The sequence below is a fragment of the Muscardinus avellanarius genome (assembly GCF_963383645.1).
Source record: "Muscardinus avellanarius genome assembly, chromosome: 19".
Lineage (NCBI taxonomy): Eukaryota > Metazoa > Chordata > Mammalia > Rodentia > Gliridae > Muscardinus > Muscardinus avellanarius.
In genome coordinates this window covers 13,609,677-13,632,661 of record NC_137805.1, presented here as the reverse complement: position 1 = coordinate 13,632,661, position 22,985 = coordinate 13,609,677, and the positions used below count along the sequence as shown (strand labels likewise).

The window sequence follows — 22,985 nt, the reverse complement described above, 5'->3', positions numbered from 1 at the left end:
AACCGCCATCCTCCTGTCTCAGCCTCCACAATGCTGGGATTACAAGCGTGCGCCACCACGCCCGGCTCAAACCCCTTTCTTCTTGTAATCTTCATGAAACTACAGGAGGCGTCTCAGTTCCATGACCACCATCCCCTCCAGCCTAAGTCACGCTCCCCCCCCCCCCACTCCCTGCCAAGCCACCCAGGGCAGCGATTCCCCAGTGTACATCTCCAATTCAATTCTCCCGCCCTCCAGGACACGTGTGATCTTGGCGTGTTCTCTTAGTGTCAAACCACAGCCCTGACTCTGACCCTCCTATCCCCTGCCAGCCTGCTCCTTCTCAACCTCTCTGCCTCCCAGCTGAGCCCGTCTCCCAGCATCCCCCATAGCCGGGAGAACTGCAGTGGCCCCGCCGGGCTCCCGTGGTGCCGCTCTCTGCAGCCCACCTCTCCAGGTAGCCAGAGGAGTATCTCAACATGCCGCGGAGCGTGCTCCACCTTCACCCTGCCGTGCAACGCCTCCACGATTTGCTGTCGCTCTTCATACAAAAGCAAATCTAAATCTGCGCCCCAGGGGCTGCCTGAGAGCCCAGGTCAGCCCTTCTCTCTCATTGTATCGAGCTGCCCCCTTCACAGCCCTTGTTATTGTTTATAATCTCAGAAGCACTTGCTTGCCGGGCGTGGTGGGCACCCTTGCAATCCCGGTACTTGGGAGGCTGAGACAGGAGGATCGCAGTTTGCGGCCAGCCTCAGCTCCTTAAGGGAGGCCCCTCGCAACTTAGTGAGACCCTGTTTCAAAATAATGAATAAAAAATAGGGCTGGAGGTGTAGCTCAGAGGTAGAATGCCCCTGGGTTCCATCCCCAGCACCCCCCCACACACACACACACACATCACTTGTTTTATTATCTGATCACAGTTGTGTCTCCCACCAGCCTGTGAGTCCCCAGGGCAGGGAACGTGCCTTTCGGCATCACTGGTGTCCCTCAGCAGCCAGCACATAGCGGGCACCAGAACACGTTGAGGAGGATCCCAATTCCTACACAGCAGAGCCTCTCGGGAGCACAGCTGGGCCGCGGGGCTGGGCTTCAGACGGGAAGAAGGGATGGCTGTAATTTCAATCAGACATGATCATGGTGTTGTGATGTGTGTTTTCCAGAATGTCTTTATCCATTGGGGGATATGTTGAGGTGTTTATAGGTGAAACATGATGTCTGGAATTTGCTTCAAAGGACTCCAGCTGAAAGTAAATAAATAAGATAAGTGGGTATTTAGTGAGGGAACAAGTAACCCATTCTCCTCGTCTGTCCCTGTCCACAGCTCCAGGGCCGACAAGGATGCTGGCTGTCCCGGAGATGGGTCTGCAGGGGCTGTACATTGGTAAGACCCCACCACGCTGCCCTGACCACCCCCACTCACCCGGCTGTGGCGCCTGCGCAGACGCCTGCTCTTGAGCAGGTCCTGAGCACCGATCTGTGGATGCGTGTGTGTGCGGTGTGGTACACAAGACTGAATGTGAGTGTGTGCGTATGCGAGAGAGGGCTAGGTGCACAAGTGTGAGTGTGGGGGGGGGCGTGTATACAGGGCAGATCTGATCACAGGACCCCTGTGTGTATATGGGTGTTGGGGGTGTACAGAACTGTATGCACAGCCAGGCATGATGGCACACGCTTGTAATCCCAGTGGTTGGGAGGCTGAGATAGGAGGATCGCAGGTTTGAAACTAACCTCAGCTACTTAGTGAGGCCTTCTGCAACTTAATGAGACCCTGTTTAAAAATAAAGAATAAAAAATAATGCTAGGGGTGTAGCTCAGAAGTAGAATGCCCCTGGCTTCCATCCCCAGTACTGAAAAACAAACAAACAAACTGTATGAGCATGTGTGACTTTATGTAGGTGTGTGTGCACCGGACCTGGTGTGAGTGTATGTGGTAGTGTGTGCCTTCGGGTAGGTCTCTGTGCGCAGGAGCTGTGTGTGTGCCTCTGACCTAGTCTGGGAGCATACTCTGGGCTCTCTGCAGGGGTGGGAGGCAGGCAGGCAGGAGGGACACTCCTCAGGAAATCCATTCACAAAGACCTGGCGGGCTGGGCCCTTCCTTCCTGCCTCCCTTCCCAGGCTCCTGCAGCAGCAGCAGCTTGGCTCTCTTGTGCTAGGGCTGGTGTCAGGGCCGAGGAAGGAGAGCCCTCTGACTGTGACTACCCTGCCCTGCCCCTCTGGCGCCCAGACACACTGCAGTCCTGTCTGGCACTTCTCAGGTCCCATTCATTCCTGGTCCTGACATGTGTTCTTGGGTTATCCCAAGGCCAGCAAAGGCTGGGACTTGTCTAGAGTCCTGCATCCAGGCTGTGGCTGAGGGGTCACAGGCCCCTGCTCGGCTCAGAGTGCAGCCTGAGAGACCTGCCATTCGTCCATGGGTCTTCATACCAAAGACCACTCTGCCTTTCTGAGCCCCCCCTGTCCCCACCTCAGGGCAGCCCCAGTACTGCTGGTGGGGCCTTAGCAAAGCCCAGGGTGGGGTGACCAGCCACCAGCCCGCACCTGGGATGTCCAGCCCACGGCTGCCTGGTCCCTCAAGGCCGGCTGTGGGCTGCATCCAAGAGCTGCCCCACTTTCTCTCGATCCTTAAGACCCAGCCCAGTTCTGAGCCTGCAAGAGGGTCTCAGCGAGGCCTCCTGCCCCCAGTGCAGCTGGGCTGTGTGCGTGCGTGCATGCGTGTGTGTGTGTGTGTGTGTGTGTGTGTGTGTGTGTGTTGGGGGTGGGTAATCGGACTCCCTAGTGCTGTGGCCATCCCTAGGCTTGGGAAGGGCTGGGGGAGGTGCTGCCCTCCCCTCTTGGTCCTCCCCAGACAGACAGCTGGGGCTGGCCCTTGTGGGGAGAGAGGCGGGGGAGCTCCCTCCAGTCCTTATTAAAACCATGTGGCCCAACCTGAGGGCGGAGGGGAGCGTCACACCACCTCTCGGCCTCAGTCTCCACCCTCCCTGCTGCCCCAGGAGCTTGCCCGCCCATCTCTGCTGCCACACCGTGCTCCCCACACAGAGCACCTCTGGCCCCTCAACTCCCCTGCTGCGAGGAGTCAGTGAGCCCAGGAGGCACGCAGGTCCCCCTCCGGGGAGAGGCTGCCTCTAGCTGACTGCAGGCCCGCAGCGCCATGCAGTCCTTCCTTCTAGCCCTCTGTGGCCCCCTTCCCCAGCAGGACTGATGGAGAAGCTCCTGCTGGGTGCCAGGCTCGGCCCGCTGTCCTGACTACTCAGGGTGACTGCCCTTTCTCTCTTCCCTGCAGGCTCCAGCCCAGAGCGGTTCCCAGTGCCCAGCCCGCCGGGCTCCCCGAGGACCCAGGAGAGCTGCAGCATTGCCCCCCTCACGCCCTCGCAGTCTCCAGTAAGCCCAGCTCTGGGACTGGGGTTGGGGGTGGTCTGGCTGCCACGGAGGAGGGTGGAGGGAACGTGCCACCTTGGCCCTGCCCCTGCACATGCCAGGCGCACACCCAGAGGGCCAGCCTTGGGTGGCCTTGGGCCAAATGGGGTGTCAGTTCCCCTGAGCTGACCCGCAGGGGCCACGGTGGCTGGCCTGGCTGGGGCAGGTGTGGGGAGGGCGCAGGCATGTGCAGGGGTCTCCTAGGTCCTCAGAGCACTGGGCCTCCCCCTCCTGCTGACCACAGCCCTGCCTTAGCACGCCACAGCTGGAAGAGAGGAGGGGTGTTGCCAAAAAATAGTTTGGAAGCTACTAGTTTGATGTTTTCATCAAGGTCTTGGCCTGGTGAGCTGGCCTGGTACCTCAGGGCCCCCAAGGCTGTTCTGGGAGAAGGTGAGGACAACTCGGCATGGGCCCGGGGCCCCTCTTCTCTGCCACAAAATCAGACAGGGTCTGGTTTGTGTTACTATAGCCGTACAAAGAGCAAGAGGGCTGCAAAGCGGCCCCAGGCGCAAAATTGCTCCCAGCTGGCCAGGCTGCAGGTGCCGCCGAGGAGGTGGGGGGGCAGCATCCAGGGGTGGAGAACCAGACCTGGGAGGGCAGCCCTGGAGCCCACAGCGGCGGGCCGGCTACCTGCCCTCTGAGCAGGTGGCACTTCCAGGACTCAGAAGGGAGCCAGGCCAGGGGGCAGTGGGGCTGGGCCCTGATGGCTGCGTGCTGACGCTGGGTCTTGAACTTGCAGAAGCCAGAGGCCCGGTCCCCCCAGCCGGCCCCCTTCTCCGTGGTGGTGGCCATTGACTTCGGCACCACGTCCAGCGGCTATGCCTTCAGCTTCGCCAGCGACCCTGAGTCCATCCACATGATGAGGTGATAGAGGGAGGGCTGTGGGCAGGGGGGGGGGGTGCGGGGGGGGGCAGGGACGGCCTGAAACCTCTGGATGGGCCTGGTCTAGAGACAGCCACTGAATCAGGTGTCTAGTGCACCCACAATCTCTGAAATTCAGAATGCCGTGGCAGGAGGATGGCACGTTTTGTGCCAGCCCGGGCAACTTAACGAGACCCTATCTCAAGATAAAAACTAAAAGTGCCGGGCGTGTTGGTACACACTTGTAATCCCAACATTCAGGAGGCTGAGACAGGAGAATCACGGTTCGCGGACAGCCTCAGCTACTTAGTGAGGCCCTCTGCAACTCAGTGAGACCCGGTTTCAAAATAAAGAATAAAAATAGGGCACGGGGTGTAGCTCGGAGGTCAAATGTCCCTGGGTTCCATTCCCAGACCCGCAAAAATAAATAAATAAAATAAAAATAATAATAATAATAAAGAATAAATAGGGCTGGCCGGGCGTGGTGGCGCAGGCTTGTAATCCCAGCGTGTGGGAGGCTGAGACAGGAGGATCACACTGGTTCGAAGCCAGCCTCAGCTACAGAGTGAGGCTCTCAGCAACTTAGTGAGACCCTGTTTCCAAATAAAAATGTAAAAATAGGTCTGGGAGTGTAGCCCGGAGGTAGAAGGGCTTCCAGGAACCCCAGTGCCACCAAAAAAAAAAAAAAAAGAAAGCTTCGCTAAGACGGGGAGTTTTCTCAGGCCCCCTCTACCCAGTCTTGTCTCCCCACTGGGACAAAGGCTCGGAGAGTGGGCTGAAGGTCTGGACGCTGAGCTTCTGCAGGAATGCGGGCCTTTTTTTATTTTTTATTTTTGGTATGGTACTGGGGATTGGACCCAGGGGCATTCTATCTCCACGCTACACTTTTTTTATTCTTTATTGTGAAACAGGGTCTCACTAAGTTGCGGAGGGTCCCACTAAGTAGCTGAGGCTGGCCGCGAACCTGGATCCTCCTGTCTCAGCCTCCCAAGTGCTGAGATTACAAGTGTGCGCCACCACGCCCGGCTTGGGCCTTTATTTTTTATTTTGTAAATTTATTTACTCAGCACTGTTGGGGATGGAACCAGGGCTTTACACACGCTAGATAAGGTCCACCGAGCGACACACCCAGCCTGGAGCTTTATTTTTAATTTTAAACTTTTTATTAAGATATAACAAACAGACCATAAAATACACAAGCCTTTTGATGGGGTTATGCGCAAACACTCATACACACATATATATGCACATATATTTGTCTTAAAAATAAAAGTGAAGCCGGGCGTGGTGGCGCACGCTTGTCATCCCCGCGCTTGTGAGGCGGAGACAGGAGGATCGCGCAGGTTCGAAGCCAGCCGCGCTGGCTTAAGAGACCCTGTTTCCAAAAATAAAAAAGTATAAAATAGGTCTGGGAGTGTGGCCCGGAGGTAGAAGGGCTTCCAGGAACCCCAGTACCACCTAAATAAATAAATAAAATAAAAGTGAATCCCGGCATGGTGGTACACACGTGTAATTCCAGTACCTGGGAGGCTGAGACAGAAGGATCACAGGTTCAAAACCAGTCTGTTTCCAAATAAGAAATAAAAATCATGCTGAGGGTATAACTTAAAGGTAGAATGCCTCTGGGTTCGATCTCCAGTATCAGAAAAAAAGAAACGATGGAGCCAGGTGTGGTAGTGCACACCTGTAATCCCAGTACTTGGGAGGCCAGGACAGGAGGCCTGCAGGTCTAAGGCCAGCCTCAGCAACTTAGCAAGGCCCTCAGTAGTTTTGCTAAACAATATTTCAAGACAAAAAAATCTAAAAAATAGCTGGGCATGGTGGCGCACGCTTGTAATCCCCGTGCTTGGGAGGCTGAGACAGGAGGATCGCGTAGGTTCAAAGCCAGCCTCACCTGATTTAAGAGACCCTGTTTCCAAATAAAATATAAAATAGGTCTGGTAGTATAGCCCAGAGGTAGAAGGCCCCTGGGTCCCATCCCCAGTACCACCAAAAAAAAAAAAAAAAAAATTCTAAAAAATAGAAAGAGCTAGAGGTATAGCTCGGAGGTAGAATGCCCATGGGTTCAGTCTCCAGCACCAAAAAGAAAAAGGAAAGAAATACAGGACAGCCAGGCAGGTAATCAATCCCAGCTACTCGGGAGGCTGAGGCAGGAGGCAAGTTCGAGGCCAGTCTGCGGCCAGATCCTGTCTTAAAATAAAAAATAAAAAGGGCTGATGGGCGGGTAGCTCAGTGGTAGAGCGCCCTGGGTTCAATTCTCAGTATTCCAAACAAAGAAAGAAAGGCACCGGGGATGTAATTCCAGCACTTGGGAGCCTGAGACAGGAAGATCACAGGTTCAAGGCCAGCCTTAGCTACTTAGTGAGGCCCTCCAAAACTTAGAGAGACCTTGTTTCAAAATAAAGAAATAAGACTGGGGGTATAGCTCGGAGTTAGGATACCCCTGCGTTAACCCCCAGTACCTCAATAAAATAAAATAAAATAAAAACAAGTAAAATAGGGATAAGGGTATAGCTCAGAGGTACAATACCTCTGGTTCAACCTTCTTTACCAGTAACAATAATAATGGTGACAATAATGATAATAATATGCTATCACAAAACTTGCTTTATTTTTTAAAGTATAGAATGCTTTGCAGACTTGTGTGTCATCCTGTGTAGAAGCCCGGCTTCTCTCTATCATTCCTACGTGTGCTGCCAGATCGAGCCTGCAACTTGCTTTATTTTAAACTTGTGACACTATTCTGTAGATGTTGAGGGTCGGTACAAACAGATCTACCATTTTCTTCAAACAGCCGCACCCTTCGCTAGAGTACTAATGTGCTGTGATTTATCTGTTCCCCTCGAGAGCCTTGGCCTTTTTTTTTCCCTCTCGTTTTTCACTATTACAAAAAGTGCTGCCATGGATGTCCTCCTTTGAAAGCTGCGTGGGGCCTCTGGGGATTGTCCAGAGCAGATTCTTAGGTCCAAATGTCAAACACAAAATAAGGAAACAAAGGCCCAGTGGTTGACTGGTCACACAGCGATAGGAAAGAGATGTTTGAAAAAATCCATTCCGAGGTTGTTGAGTTTTGTTTAAATGTCCCTGCGTTCCTCTGTTTTTTATTACTTTAGTGAAATAGCTGCTTTGTGAAGAAAAGAAGTTTGCTGTGCTGGACATGGTGGTGTGTGCCTGTAATCCCAGTACTTGGGAGGCTGAGACAGGAGGATCGCACAGGTCTGCAGCCAGCCTCAGCTACTTAGTGAGGCTCTCGGCAACTTAGTGAGACCCTGTTTCCAAATAAAATATAGAATAGGTCTGGGAGTATAGCCTGGAGGTAGAAAAGCCCCTGGATTCCACCTCCAGTACCACTAAAATAATTTAAAAATAAATAAAATAAAAAAATAAAAGGTAGAATGCCCCTGGGTTCAATCCCTAGTATCTACCAAAAAAAAAAAAGATTTGCTTTGAGTACTGGTTCTGGAGCCACAAGGCGTCTAGGGATGTCTTCCTTGGGGCAGAATCCCAAGGTGGTACAGGACATGACATGGGAGTATTCAGGGAGTATATATATATATGTGTGTGTACATGTTTCTGTCTGGACTCACTCTCCCTAGAAGGCTGCCAGGATTCAACCATGGAGGCTTCACCCTAATGACCTTATTTTAATCCTAATCACTTCCTAAAAGCCTCACCACTAGACACAAAAACGGATCAAGTTTCCGCCCTCTTAGCGTCTCACGATGGGGCTTAAGTTTCAATACAAGAAGCCCTGCGGGACTTTCAGTCCCTATCCATAGCAACTCCCCTCCGGACCACACGACCCTGACCCCTCAAATGTTCATAACTGGGGCTGCAGCCAGTAGGCAAAGCTCCAAAGCTCTCAACGCAGACCAGGGTGGGAGATGTGCGGCAGGTGGGGCTTCACAAGGCTTGACGGGGGAATGAAAGGATTGCCAGACAAAGCTCACAACCCAAAGATACGTGGGATCTGAGCTTCCGGAACCTGGCCGGATTTTCCCATTCCTCCACTCCCTCATGTGGCGGGGGGGGGGGGGGGGGCCGCAAAGGCTCCGACACTCACAGCTGCAGAGCGACCAGCACACAGAGCTGAGGCCATGCAGGCACACAGGACTCAGGAAGGGACGATGTCTGTCCTATGAACGTGATGATCACGGTTGTTTGTTTGTTTGTTTGTTTGTTTGTTTGTTTTGGCGGTACTGGGGATGGAACCCAGGGGCATTCTACCTCTGAGCGACATCCCCAGCCCTATTGTTTATTCTTTATTTTGAAACAGGGTCTCACTGAGTTGCAGAGGGCCTCACTAAGTAGCTGAGGCTTGTCTGCAAACCGCAATCCTCCTGTCTCGGCCTCCCGAATGCTGGGATTAGGGGCATGTGTCACCACGCCCGGCTCTGCTCAGGCATTTCCGTCCCCCCCAATATCTCTGAAATACCCACGCACTTCTCCATAGCCGCCACTCCTGCCCGAGTACAGCCCAGCTTCTCGCTGCCCGATGCCTCCCTCCTGGTGTACTTTCTCCACCCTCTCTCCCCTCTGTCTACAGGGACCAGCGACCTCACTTTCCAAAGGCAAACGTGGTCTCACCTCTTCACTCCTCCACTTAGAATCCACTGTATAGAATCCCAGCACGCGCTGGACGCTCTTCATTGCCTCATCTTAGCATCCCTGGTTTTCTCCTGGGGCTCAGCCAGCCTAGAGCTGGCGCCTCCAGCTCTTCACACCTCTTGCCTTTTCTGTTTGTTTTTGTGGTACTAGGATTGGAACCCAGGGGCCTTCTACCTCCAGGCTGTACCCCCAGCCGGATTTCTTTTTTAATCTGAAAACAGGCTCTTGCTAAATTGCTGACCCTGGCTTCAACCCTGTGATCCTCCTGTTTCAGCCTTCCTACGTGGAAACGTACTGAGATTACAGGTGTGCGCCACCATGCCCAGACTCCTCTAGCCTTTTCTTACACTCTTCCCTCTGCCTGGATTCCTAGTTCCTTCCCTAAGGGCTGCAGTGCTGACCTTGGCTTGAAGGGTCAGGGCATCAGAGAAGGAAGAGGAAGGGGCAGGGAAGGACTTGCCAGGCAACCAGTGGGCGGGCTTCTGTAAGCGAAGGTCAGGTTTTTGGCTGAGGTAGGATGTGGCTATGGAGTTGCAGCCACTAGAAGTGGTCATGGGAGCCTGGAAGGACCTTGAAGGGGCTCGGCCTTGGGAGACGGCTTGGAGGAAAGCAATGGGAAACCGGGTCTCACTGAGTTGCAGAGGGCCTCACTAAGTAGCTGAGGCTTGTCTGCAAACTGCGATCCTCCTGTCTCTGCCTCCCGAATGCTGGGATCACGGGCATGTGCCACCACGCCCGGCTCTGCTCAGGCATAGCGTCCGGAGAAGGACGCTGGTCAGAGGCTTCTGCGGGGCTCCCAGAGAGGCACATGGGGTGGGGGTGGGGGGCAGACACAGACCAGGGACGATTTGCTTCTGCTTGCTAGGGGATGAGGAGCAGTCAGGTGGCTTTCGATTGAAAGAACACGGGTTAGGAGAAGGAACGGGAGTCAGATGCGACTAGTGGCCCCATGGGCAGGGAAGAGCCCGTGGGTAGCATTTGTGGAGACTTGAGTGCATTGATTCTTCACAAGAACCCATCTTCCCTCATTTGCTCTCCTCTGGAACCCAGAGGTATTATCATTCCCGTTTTATAGAGGGAAAGGCTGAGGCTCAGGAAGGCTGTGTCCTGCCCAGAGTCACAGAGCCGGCACCTAATCCCACGAAGGGAGGGTCGCCGCCAACCCCACTGACCGCCCTGTGCCCCCACAGGAAATGGGAGGGTGGGGACCCGGGTGTGGCCCACCAGAAGACCCCCACCTGCCTGCTGCTGACCCCAGAGGGCGCCTTTCACAGTTTCGGCTACACGGCCCGAGATTACTACCACGACATAGACCCCGAGGAGGCGCGGGACTGGCTCTACTTCGAGAAATTCAAGATGAAAATCCACAGCGCCACTGTGAGCCTCCATCAGGCTCGGGGCCGGGTTCTGGCCCGGGGCGAGGCCGGGGCGGGAGAGGGCGGGGTCAGTGGAGGCCGGGGCGCCATTTAAAGAACCCGAGGGGGCGGGGCCAGAGTGGGGGCCGGGCGGTGGGCGGGGCTCGCGTCGTGGGGGCGGGGCTGGGAAGGGATCTTCCAGAAATGAGGGCGGAGCAATGGCCTCCTGCAGAGCCGCCCTGTGCCCCTGCCAGGATCTCACCTTGAAGACGCAGCTAGAGGCGGTAAATGGGAAGAAGATGCCCGCCCTGGAAGTGTTCGCCCACGCCCTTCGCTTCTTCAAGGAGCATGCCCTGCAGGTGTGCTGAGTCCCCATCCCTGTGTACTGGGGCCAGGACTCCCAGGCCCCTGCTCCCTCCCTCTGCCCCCGTCCCGCGGTGGAGGAGGGTCTCGTCGAGATCACAGGTCACCTTCTCTAGTTCCCGCCATTCTGTCAGCACCCGCCCAGGCCACCCAGGTGCGGGGGGAGGGTCTTCCACCTCAGCTCAGGGTCTCAGTCCTCCCTGAGATCGGCTTAGTTCCTCCAGCTCCCGCAGAGGGCTGAAGATGCCCCCAAGCCCGCTGTCGCCCTCACCGCCCCCTCCTGCTCCAGGAGCTGAGGGAGCAGTGCCCGTCGCTGCCGGAGAAGGACGCGGTGCGCTGGGTGCTGACGGTGCCTGCCATCTGGAAACAGCCGGCCAAGCAGTTCATGCGTGAGGCCGCCTACCTGGTAAGGACTGCAGGAGGCCGGATTGTGCCACCCCGGCCGCAGAGGCGCTGGAAACACCCCCACCTTCCCTGTGGGAATTTTGGAGCGCTGTTGCCCGCAGGAGAACCTGCAGAACGGAGCAGACGGACCACAGGCACACAGCCCGGGCCAGTGGAGACAGTGTCTTAAGTCAGGTTTCCTGGAAGCAGAGCCCAAGGTGGCCTCTTGTGAGCATGGTCTATTGAAGATGGGCTCTCAGAAACGAGGAGGGAGGAAGTGGGTCAGGAGAACTGATCAAGGGGCTGTCTCTCTGGAGCCGGCCACAGCCTCGTCCTCCAGGACCTCCAGAGGGACAGTTGTAGCACTGGGCGGGCCAAGGGTCTGCATGGGTCTGTCATTGGCTGCTGGGGCGGAGGAGGGACACCTGCCCATGTCACCTCCCATCCAGAAGAGCAGCGGCTGTGCTGTGCAGCAGCCGACAGTCACAGAGGCAGGCAGGGCCCGGAGAACGTCCACTTCAGCCAGGCGCCGTGCACGCCTGTACCGCTCCGGCGGCTGGGGCAGGATGGTTGCAAATTCCAGGCCACCTGGGCAACTTAGCACAGCCCTGTCTCAAAACTTAAAGAAAAAACAATGAAAGGGCTACGATGGAGCTAGATGGTAGCTAGTCACTCTTGGGTTTGATCCCAATATCAGAAAAAGAAAAGAGAACCTCCACTTCAGCCAACATCAGTTCTGTCAGGAACCTCACATCTCTACCCCCAGCGTCGTAGGTGCTTGAGCAGGGAAAGAACTAGGAAACTAAGGGAGGGGATTCCGGCCAGTGCGTGCTGGTCTTCCTACTGCAGAGATGGTGCAGGTCTGGAGAAAGAGGGGCAGGGGGCTCAGGCCCCACGGGTGCTGGGAGGGAGCAAAACTCAGACAAAACTCACTGCTTGTCCCTGTCCCCGGGGTCTTGAGGGACAGACCCTGGGATACCCAAAAGGGCTCTCAAGCCTGGATGTGAACCACCTGGAGATACCAGTGCCCCCACCTCTCCACACCTGTGGCCAGGCATGACCCAGGGACCAGGTCTGTAGGTACCTATACCCAGGTCACAGGAAGGAGCTAATCTGGGGCATAGTGGGCGTCCCCCCCGCAGGGATCAAATGGAAGCAAGTGTCCCTGGCACCCCCTGCCCATTCACCAGTTCTGTGGCCAGCTCAGGAAAGGCTGGCCTGGGCAGGAAGTCTGCCCCGCCCTTCCCCCACCTGGCCAGAATCCGGGTAACCTTACAAGTCCCGAAGTCCACGCCAAAGGCATCCCTGGCAGGATGCAGGAAGCCGTTGTTCTCAAGCATGTCTGTCCCCCGCTGGCCGGCCCTGGTGCCTGGGATTCCACTGTTTGCTTCCTGCTGTAGCAGGTGACCTGGGAACAGCGTTCTCATGGGAGTTGGGCAGCCTGTGGCGTGTCTGACACCAGCCTGGTGAGCCCAGGAGGGCCCCCACCACCTCCTCTGATCCGCCACCTCCCACATGTGCTCTGTGCTGGGCGTCTCTGCTAACACCCCAGCCCGGCACTGGCCGCGCCTGTGCGGGGAGTCTTGCTGCAGCTCCGCCATCTTCCTGCTGGGCAAACCCTTGGCTGTGGCCGGGGCCCCCTCTCCAGCCTGGCCGTGGCATCCACCTTTAAAGCAGCTCGGAATTTGTGCAGCATGAAGAGTCCCAGAGCGGGGCGCGCTGGGGAGGAGGTGGGCCCCAGCTGCCTGCCATCTTAGCTGTGCATCCATGGTGCTGCCTGGTCCTGCCCCAGGCTGGCTTGGTGTCCCGTGAGAACGCAGAACAGCTTCTCATCGCCCTGGAACCCGAGGCCGCCTCTGTGTACTGCCGGAAGCTGCGTCTGCACCAGCTCATGGACCTGAGTGGCCGGACCCCGGGCGGCGGGCGCCTGGGGGAGCGCCGCTCCATCGACTCCAGCTTCCGGCAGGGTGAGCCGCCCCAGGGATGCTGGTGCCAGAGGGTCACCATGGCCAGAAGTTCAGCTGTGTCCAGGACAGGAGAGGAAGCCACCTGAGGGGGCCCTAGTGGAGTTAGTTATGGGGGAGGCTTATCCAGCCTGGGTTAAGTGAGCGTCCTGTGTTCAGAAGTAACACAAGTGCTACACACAAGAGCTTAGGTGTGGGGCCCCACGCTGCCCCCCCCCAGTGAGCAGGGTGGGAGTTTCAGAAGCACTGGCTCCAGGTGCTCTGGGGGCCTTAGCGGGCAGGGCAACCACGTAGCTCCTGATCTCTCTCTCCTGCTGCCCCCAACCCCAGCCCGAGAGCAGCTGCGAAGGTCCCGCCACAGCCGCACGTTCCTGGTGGAGTCCGGCGTGGGAGAGCTGTGGGCAGAGATGCAAGCAGGTGCCAGGAGAGACTGGGGGTATTTCTTGGCCCCTTTGGGGAACCATGCACGGACGGGGGAAGAGCACTCTTGTTAGCCTGCACCTTCCTCTAGCACCCGCTTTGTTCCCGCACAGCCTCCTGCACCCCCACGCACTCCAAGTCGCGCCCCCGACCCCCACTCCTTTAAAGGATTCCGTGCAGCTGCGCGGGTGGATGGCAAAGCCTCTGGAACTGTTTCTCTCCCACACTTTACGCCCCTCTCCACCCCCTGCAGGCAGGGCTTGGGACCTTGGGCAGGGTTGGAGACTCGGGGAGGGGCAGGGCTGAGGGTTCCAGGCAAGCCTGGGTATTTGCTGCGATGGCTACCACAGGAGACCGCTACATGGTGGCCGACTGTGGGGGCGGCACTGTGGACCTGACCGTGCACCAGCTGGAGCAGCCCCACGGCACCCTGAAGGAGCTGTACAAGGCCTCTGGTGAGTGGCCAGCAGCGCCCTTGCTACTGAGCAGGCCCTGGGCGCCGGCCCCTGCCCGCGCCCCCTGGCGGCCGGGCGGCTGACACCCTGCCACGCCGCGCCCCCCTGCAGGCGGGCCCTACGGCGCAGTGGGCGTGGACTTGGCCTTCGAGCAGTTGCTCTGCCGCATCTTCGGCGAGGACTTCATCGCCACCTTCAAAAGGCAACGGCCAGCAGCCTGGGTGGACCTGACCATCGCCTTCGAAGCCCGCAAACGCACAGCAGGCCCTCACCGCTCGGGGGCGCTCAACATCTCGCTGCCCTTCTCCTTCATTGACTTCTATCGGAAGCAGCGAGGTCACAACGTGGAGACCGCCCTGCGCAGAAGCAGGTGCGCGGGGGTGGGGGTGGGGGGGTAAGCCTGGCTCGGGCAGGGTTTGCTGTTGGGGAATGAATACCGTCCAGGGTACCATACGAGATGGTGGACGATCCCTACCACACAACAGATCCTGCCAGATGCGAGTCATCAGGGTAGGAGCGCGAGTACCCAGCATAACAGGCCCACCCGGGAATCCGCAGCCCCGACGGCGCGGGCAGGCGACCCGTGGGAGGTGGGGAGGGTCCTTGCCCCATCCCGCCTCGCCCAAGTGCTCCTTGGCTCCTCTGCACCAGGCAAGGGGAAGCTCCTCTCCCGGGGCCTCATGCCTGGGACCCGGGTGGGGACCACGGGGGTGGGGGTGGGGGCGTCCAGCCTTCACACGCAACCTGCAGCCAGCGCCTCTCCCAGGCACATGTCCCTGGAGACAGGAGCAGGAAGTGAGGGCCAGGGGCACCAAGCTGCGGCAAGCAGCTGGGTCCTGACTCGGGGGCCTTTGTCCCCTTCACCACCCGCAGTGTGAACTTCGTCAAGTGGTCCTCACAGGGGATGCTCCGGATGACGTGTGAGGCCATGAATGAGCTCTTCCAGCCCACAGTCAGTGGGATCATCCAACACATAGGTGAGTGCTGGCCCGGCTCTTCCATTCACCCTGATTAAAAGATAATCGGTCGTGCTGGGCGTGGTGGTGCACACTTGGGCGGCTGAGACAGGAGCATCACGCAGGTTCAAAGCCAATCTCAAGCTATTTAGTGAGGCTCTCAGCAGCTTATGAGACCCTGTTTCCAAATAAAATATAAACAATAGGTTTGGGAGTGCAACCCAGAGGTAGAAAGCCCCTGGGTTCCATCCCCAGTACTACACACACACACACACACACACACACACACACACACACACGGCCTCATCAGTGCCTGGAAACCGCCCCATCCATTGGCTGGGGTGATCGCCAGCATCCTCTGGACACTGGGTATCACCCCAGCCAATGGATGGCCGTGCTTAGGAGCTAGGGGGAGGGCCCCTGGTGCCTCAGCTTCCCCTTTTATGAGGCGGGTGACAGTACTGAGTTGCCCAAACGCTGTCCCGGGGATTAAATGCGCCAAAGTGCCTAGAGCGTGGGCACACTCCTGCACATTTGATCCCCCCGTGACGGCGCGGCCTGCTCCCTCGGCCTCTGCGGGGCAAGGGTGCGGAGGCAGCGCTGGAGGCTGGCCTGTGTGGACTGCCGGGAGCCCTCGGCGCCCCGTTCCCATCGCGATGTAGCTCAGGTGGCCACTGCCAGGTGCCCACCGTGCAGGTGGACAGGGGGGCGGCGGCGGCCTGAGCGCCTTTCTTTCTCCCGTCCCCCGCAGAGGCGCTGCTGGCGCGGCCCGAGGTGCAGGGCGTGAAGCTGCTGTTCCTGGTGGGCGGCTTCGCCGAGTCCGCGGTGCTGCAGCACGCGGTGCAGGCGGCCCTGGGCGCCCGCGGGCTGCGCGTGGTGGTCCCGCACGACGTGGGGCTCACCATCCTCAAGGGCGCCGTGCTGTTCGGCCAGGCGCCGGGCGTGGTGCGCGTGCGGCGCTCGCCGCTCACCTACGGCGTGGGTGTGCTCAACCGCTTCGTGGCCGGCCGCCACCCGCCCGACAAGCTGCTGGTGCGCGACGGCCGCCGCTGGTGCACCGACGTGTTCGAGCGCTTCGTGGCGGCGGAGCAGTCGGTGGCCCTGGGCGAGGAGGTGCGGCGCAGCTACTGCCCGGCGCGCCCCGGCCAGCGGCGCGTGCTCATCAACCTGTACTGCTGCGCCGCCGAGGACGCGCGCTTCATCACCGACCCCGGCGTGCGCAAGTGCGGCGCGCTCAGCCTGGAGCTGGAGCCGGCCGACGGCCGCCCCGACGGCGGGCGCCGCGAGATCCGCGCCGCCATGCAGTTCGGCGACACCGAGATCAAGGTCACCGCCGTGGACGTCAGCACCAACCGCTCGGTGCGCGCCGCCATCGACTTCCTCTCCAACTGAGGACGCGCGGGCCCGCCCTCTTCTGGTGGGGGGCGGGGGCGCGAGGACCGCCCGCCCCGACGTCAGCGCCCCGCCCACGGGGCCGGGGCGAGGTCTTGGGATGGAGGGTGGGGGCCGCCAGGTTTGGGATTGGGACTGGCCCGCTGGCTGGAGGCTCAGAGCCCTGGCCCAGAACCGAGGGGGGAAGGGAGGCTTGCGGGAGGGCGCCCGGGTGTGCGACCCCCAAGAGAATGGAAAGGAGGAGTGAACCCCGACCTGGACTGTGGTTGGGGGGAGGAGGCCAAGCAAGCCAGGCTGCGGGGGGGGGGGAGGGGGGTCGGTAGTGCAAGGGCCTGGGCCGCAAGGACCAGCGCTCACTCACTGACGAGCTCCGGCAGACGGGGCACAGGGCAGAGCGAGCCTGGGCTGCAGGAATATGCGCGCGGACACCAGAGGGCCAGGTGTGGCGGCACCGTCCAGGAGCTGCTGGCTACCCAGACTCACTTGTAGCTTCTGCAGCGGTGGATGGCTGATGGAGGGAGGGCACAGGGTGGGGTGAAGGCAGTTTTGAAGGGATGTGCAGGTGGCAGCGGGGAGCCCCGAGGGCAGCCTGCGAATGACCCACTTGCCCTCACACCGCCACGGAAGGGCAGCTGGGGCAGGAAGCAGTGGGGATGGGCTCAGCTCTCCACTGCCATTAGGACCTTCCCTGACCACCCTCGGCTTTACCCCGAATGTGAAATGTGGGCAGCTCCCTCCAACCGTGACACGCAGCAGCCCACCCTAAGGTGACTATAATAAAGCATTGTGCTTGAAGAGAAGCCACAGCCTGCTGGCGCCACGTGCTGGGCCTCCATGGTGGGACTCCTGTAGGAGGCCTGGGTACCGGGAGGGCAAGTTCCCAGCAGCACACAGGGCAGGGGCTGGCCAGAAGGGGGTGCTGCTGTCTCCCTGTCAAGCATTCCAAACAGAACTCCCCATTCCTTAAGACCTCTGGCCAGGGCAGGAGACCCCTCCCCAACCAGCTAATTGTCTGGGCAACTAGCCCCAGGCCTAAAATGCCACCAGCTGTGTGTAGCTCTGGGGATTGAACTTAGGGGCATTCTACCTCCCAGTTACACCTCCAGTCCTATTTTTTATTCTTTATTTTGAAACGGCCTCACTAAGTTGCAGAAGGCCTCACTAAGTAGCTGAGGCTGGCTGCAAACCCGTGGTCCTCCTGTCTCAGCCTCCCAAGTACTGGGACTAGGACACACCGGGCTTGTGTGTGTAGCTCTTTCTGGAACCTGATGCTCTAATAACCGCTTGGTGCTATTGCTTCCTGAAAGAATGAGTTTACCCAGGTCCTTCCTTGGCCCCTCAGTGAAGGACTGGCCATCCTGCGGCCCAAGAACGAAAACTCACTGGCCTGCAGCATTCACTGAAAGTTTTATTTTTTTTTAGGGTTCTATCCCAACCAGTCATTTAAAAACCAAGTAACACAGACCTGAGGAGTGGGGCTGGGACGGCCTCCCTCCTACTCACAGGCCGGCAGTGGGGAAGAGGGAGGGCGGGGAGGTGGCTGAGGCCAGGCAGAAGCAGCAGTGTAAGGGGCATTGGAGTCGGCCCACTCCCTCCTCTCCCTGGCTGGAGCCCCTGGACTTGGGGTGGCGAGGGGCCAGGAGCCACCCCAGGCGCTCCGCTCCCCTCCTCAGATAGCCTCCTTGGGGGCTCAACCCATTTCTTCCGGCAGGAGACTGAGGCACACGGAGAGGAGGAGGGCGCAGGAGCGTGGGTGGTGGCGCAGGGGGTGAAGGCAGGGGAGGGCGCAGGCCTGGCCCTCGAGGCATGGGCCCCGCTGCACACCCGCCCCGGGAGGGCGAGGAAGCCACGTCGGGACACCAGGCGGGTTAAGGCTGAGGGCCGTGGCTGGCCGGGCAGGTGGCCTCAGTCAAAGCCATGCCAGTCGCTGTGCTCCGAATCGTACTCCAGCTCAGCGCCCACACACTTGACGCCGTCCAGCAGCATGGGCGTGCCGTGGTGCCGGTCTGCAAGGCAGGGTGCAGGCTGGTGTGCCCACTGTCGCCACGCATGCGGCCCCTTCCCCCGGGGGCCAGGTGAAGGGACGGGAGGTCCCGACCTGCCTGCCCGAGGGTGGGAGCCAGGCATGGATCCCCCAGGCCATCTTGCACCTCCCGGCTCCGGCCAGGAGCAAGCCCCCCGCCACTCACCCATGACACGCGCCTGCACCGTCACGCGCACGTAGGCACCCGGGTTGCCCTCGCAGGCCAGCAGCATCTCCTCTTTGAGAACGCCCTCCTTGTGTGCTGAGTACTCGCACTTGACGCTGTAACCTGTGCAAGGCAGGGCACGGAGCGGTCAACAGCTCCCTCCATCCCCAGCTCTCATAAGTGTGTCCATGCGGTGTCTCAGAGGCCCACAGCCCGGGAGCTTCCTGTCCAGCAAGCTCAGTGCCTCTGCCTTCGGGACACACCATGGCTGCAACCCAGGCTTCTCAGAGAAGGGCCTGCTGGCTCCATACCCAGGAAGATGGAATGCTGGAGAACAGGCAGGGCGGCTCTGAGCTGAGCAGGTGGCAGGAGGCGGGGCAGAGGCCCAAGGGTCTGAAGGGCGAGGTCGAGAAGAGGTGGGGTGGGGACCTGGGGCTGAAGCCGGCTCCAGGGCAGAGCACCATGACATGGACACCCTGGCTCTGCCAGGCCTTAAGTCAGCTGGGTGGGAGGAGGATGGAGACCAGGGACCGGGGGTGCCAAGAGCTAGCCCAGAGTTCCTGCAGCTCCCACAGGTGACTTTTTTTTTTTTGGTACTGGGAATGGAATCCAGGGGCTATCTCTGGTCTACACTCCCAGACCGATATTTTATTTGAAACAGGGTCTCACTAAGTTGCTGACAGCCTCACTAGTAGCTGAGGCTGGCTTCGAACCTGTGTATCCTTCTGTCTCAGCCTCCCAGGTACTGGGATTACAAGCGTGCGCGTGATTCTTGAGGGGCAGGTAGGAGGGAGGGCTGGAGGCCTCCGTCTCAGTGACCTCTGGCTGGGGGCCATGAGCAGTGGCAGATGCGGGCCTGCAGTGTACTTCATGGACTCCTGTCCAGGAAGGGAGGCCACCCCGGAACTCATAGAGAGGCACCGCGCCCCTCACTGGGAACACTCCCGCTCGCACCCAGGAGCCTCTGGGGGAGGCAGGGCTCTGCACCCCGCTCGGGAGGGGACGCACCTTCAGGGCTGGGCAGGACGCTGAGGAGCCGGAGGTGCAGGCTGGGGACGGGCGCCTCACGGATGTCCTTGCTCAGCCTGCGTGCCGGGGGGAGCGTGAAGGTGATCTCGTACCTGTGCTGGATCTTCAGGAAGCCGACCTGCAGCAGAAGGGGTGAAGCGCCTCACTCACTGCTCCCCCGGGTCCACCCAGGACGTGCACCATGACCCTGCAGCCCGGGCACTGGCTTCCCCAGGAACCTAACTCCTCCAGCGCTCAAGTGGGCCGTAATGCAAGCCCTATGCGCCAAGCCCTCTGACGGCAGCGTCCCCTGACAACCGGCACGATCCTCAGCTCTGTCTCAGGGCCTCAGGGCCCCAGAGGCCCACTACAGATCAGAGGAGGGTGGCCAGGGGTTGGCCGGCTGGAGACCACACTGGGACCAGGGAGGCCTCCCCAGGCTCGGCCACTCCCACTGTGTGTGGCACCCGCCAGGGCCAGGGCCACTGGTCTCCAGCCACTCACAGAGATGCCAGGCGACACACAGAGGGGAAGAGGGGTGGTGGCATTAGATAGAGGGCACTAGGGGCTGGCGTGCAGGTCGGTGTGCAGCTCGTACTTGCACGGGTGAAGCGCTGGGTTTTATCCTTAGCACCAAACAGACACTACACCAGCTGTGTGGGTCCACAAGTGGCTCACAGGCCTGGCACCAACCACAGAGCCCAGGCTCCCGCCTGCCCTACTGGCACCCATCACACATGCCTGCTGCCCACTCAAGGGCTCAGTACACCCAATAGCCCGGTTCATGAACCCAGTGGTTTCTGTTTTCCAAACACAGTGCTTCACAACCAACACCGTCCCTCTGGGGCAGAAGCCATTCTTGGAAATCAGTGGTGTGAAGGGTCAGAAGCCGGGGCGGCTGCCGAGCAGGGTGGTTTATAGGAGTGCTAGTCCGGCAGGCACAGGGCTGCATGCTGTACCCTCCTCAGTTATGGGGCTGGACAGCCCCGCCCATGGGGCAGTTTGGGAGTGGCTGCTGGGCTTTCAGCTCTTGTGGGACCAGCCTGATGTCCCGGCATGGCAAAGCTCAAGGCTGGCAGCCCTCACTGTGCTGGCAGAGAGCCCACACTCAAGCGGGCTTTCTGACTATACCTTCCACTGACCCTGTGGCCCAGCTGCACCACTTGCAGGATTCTCCAGGGAAAATACTCTGAGATACAGCAAAACAACATTCATGAGTGCCCTACTTAACAGAAAAACAGAAACAAGCGAAACGCCTGGGACGGGGAAGCCGCCAAATCAATAAGAAGGCACCTGAAGGAACAGGTGTTAAATTTCGCAGAAAACGGTTTCCCAACACAGGCGGAGACAGGTCATAACAGAAGCAAACAAAGACAGCGTGTCCACTGTGATAAAAGCTTTTTGATTTTTGGAAACAAAGCTAAAAAAAAAAAACAAAAAAACTAGAAGCTGAACGACATGTATCAAAATGTCAACCACGGTTATTTCTGGTGACGGCCTTTAAATTTCCATTTATTTACTGATCGCAGTGCTAGGGTTGAAACCGGGCCGCATGCATGCTAGCAGGTGTTCTACTACTAAGCAGCGCCCCAGCAGATCTTCGTATTTTTCTCTCTCTTCTAAATTTTCTCTCATACATATGAGCAGATTTTGCAATGAGGGGAAGGAACTATTTTTAAAAGTTTTGGTTCATTCCATTTTTTCCCTTGGGGAAAATTGTCAGCTATAGGGGAAAAAGAAAGATGTCAGAGGTGAAGAGAGATGGATTCAAACCTGGGCTCCTTTCTGAGCAGAGCAGCAAGCCCCTCCTCAGGGAGGCCTCCAGGGACCAGACCTCTGCCCTCAACCCTGGGCATTCCTGCTCAATTCTGGGCCTGGGCTCATCCACCAGCCTGGCGGCCCCAGTCAACATCCTCCCCAACCCAGCACCAACAGAGCCCCTCCTGCGCCTTCCAAGTAGGCAGGAGACCAACAGTGCCCAGAAGCTGAGCGGCCACACTGGCGGGTGTGTGAGTGCGGCCCCGAGGAGAAGGGAGCGCTCCAAGAGGAAAACACGGGTGAAGGGCTAGGGGCGTAGCTCAGCGGTGGAGCATGTGTGTGTGTGCGTGCGTGTACGCACACGTACCATGCCCGACAAGTGTGTGCTTAGCATGCACAAGACCATGAGTTAGATCCCCAGCACCAACAAAGGAAACACGAGGTACTAAACACCCTAACAAAGAGTCTAAGTCAGCCAGAACTTTGGCTGGCCAGGCAGGCGGAGGGGCCAAGGGAGTTGACTTGATAATGGAGCAGGTGTGCACGTACCTTGACCAGAAAGCTGCAGTCGCTCTCCTGGGTGACCATGACCACTGAGTCGTGCAGCTTCTCATCAAAGTGGACGTGGCTCTGGGAGCCTTCGGCATCATGGCCTGCTGCGAAACGGATACTCCGGACTCTGGGTTTGTTTCCTGAGTGGGAGAGGGATCAGGGGCGGCTGGCTTCTCCTGCCCCCAGCAAAACCACGCCCTCTCCTTCCCTCCCACCCCGGCTCCCTCTGCGTCACTCAGTGCTCGCTGGCCAGGCTCCTTTCTAGATTAAGTGGATGCTGGCGGTCATTAGGCTTAAGGCCTGCCACCCTGCCTGGCCCTCTCCCGCAGATAGGACCCTTGCTTGGATAGGACACCAGCAATAGGAAAATAATCCTTCAGACCCCCCAGGCCAGCCCTGCAAGCCCTGCTCTTCCCCTCTGCCCACTCTCATCAAGGCCCTCAGCCGTCCCTGAGCTGGGACGAGTGCTCCAAGGCCAGAGAGGGGGCTGAGCCAGGCCGGGCTGTGGGCTGGAGAGACCTCACCCTGGGGGCACCTAGGGCATGCACCCATGGCCCCTAGGCTTTTAATGGGAGGCTTTGAGTCCTTTTAGTGGGAGGACCTTCGGCCTGGGTTCTTGGGGACTCAGGAGAAGCCCTGGGGGCCAGCCTGGCACACCCACAGTCCCTGCTGCACCCCAGGCGCCTGACCCTGAGATCTTACTGCGTCTCCCTTGCCTGAACCCTCTGATACCCCTCTCCACTCGGTGAAATCCAGATTCCCTTTCATAGTCTGTGGCCCTGCCCATCACCCCAGGCCCAGTACTCACAAGCCCCACATGGCCCCAACCCCCAGCAGAGCACCAGGGAGACTGGTGCACAGACAGAGGGGCATGCTCGTTCACAGAGTGACCAGCCAAGGAGCCAGCGGGCTCCTGCCATGGCAGGGTGACCCCCAGGACCTGGCACAGCGGGGTTCAAGTGACATGCACACACACAGCACACAGCAGCTGGAGCGGCCCCCCAAGCAACAGAAGAGCCTGGGCAAACCCCAGCCAGGGGGCACTCACCCTTGTTGGCTGCAGCCATGGACGCCCTCCCTGCCACGGGGTGAGACACGCAGCTCCTGCCGTCACCGCAGCTCAGCTCAGCAGCCTCCCATGCTCCAGGGGCACAAGCAGGAGCCTGGAGGGTGGAGGATGGGGAGTCAGGGTCAGGACCACCCATGCGCCTGTGGCTGGCGCAGAGGAAAGGGGCTCCCTTTAGGAAGGACCCAAACTCCTGCTGCTCCCGGCGGCCCCAGTGGAGCTGGCATTCTCAACTGGGGCTCCTGCCAGCCACCTGCTGAC

The 22,985-nt window shown here is 58.9% G+C and overlaps 2 protein-coding genes across 5 annotated transcripts; one reads left to right on the top strand and one right to left on the bottom strand.

Moving 5' to 3' along the window:
• Positions 1-1,317: 1,317 nt before the first annotated feature.
• HSPA12B (heat shock protein family A (Hsp70) member 12B) lies at positions 1,318-16,151 on the top strand (the record flags this gene model as incomplete). 3 transcript variants are annotated; one of them, XM_080716787.1, is made up of 12 exons in its annotated part: positions 1,318-1,360; positions 3,260-3,357; positions 4,133-4,257; positions 10,053-10,239; positions 10,472-10,576; positions 10,873-10,986; positions 12,757-12,931; positions 13,259-13,345; positions 13,699-13,803; positions 13,915-14,173; positions 14,677-14,780; positions 15,511-16,151. In XM_080716787.1, 12 exons carry the CDS (start codon positions 1,318-1,320, stop codon positions 16,149-16,151), a joined length of 2,043 nt encoding a protein of 680 aa, XP_080572913.1. The 3 variants fall into 3 exon arrangements, with proteins under 3 accessions (XP_080572913.1, XP_080572912.1, XP_080572911.1); XM_080716786.1 differs by having other exon boundaries at positions 10,870-10,986; XM_080716785.1 differs by having other exon boundaries at positions 3,260-3,387; positions 10,870-10,986.
• Positions 16,152-18,056: 1,905 nt separating this feature from the next.
• ADISSP (adipose secreted signaling protein) lies at positions 18,057-22,746 on the bottom strand (the record flags this gene model as incomplete). 2 transcript variants are annotated; one of them, XM_080716745.1, is made up of 5 exons in its annotated part: positions 18,057-18,157; positions 18,341-18,463; positions 19,349-19,487; positions 21,656-21,798; positions 22,707-22,746. In XM_080716745.1, 5 exons carry the CDS (start codon positions 22,723-22,725, stop codon positions 18,057-18,059), a joined length of 525 nt encoding a protein of 174 aa, XP_080572871.1. The 2 variants fall into 2 exon arrangements, with proteins under 2 accessions (XP_080572871.1, XP_080572870.1); XM_080716744.1 differs by having other exon boundaries at positions 22,698-22,725.
• Between the last annotated feature and the right edge of the window lie 239 nt (positions 22,747-22,985).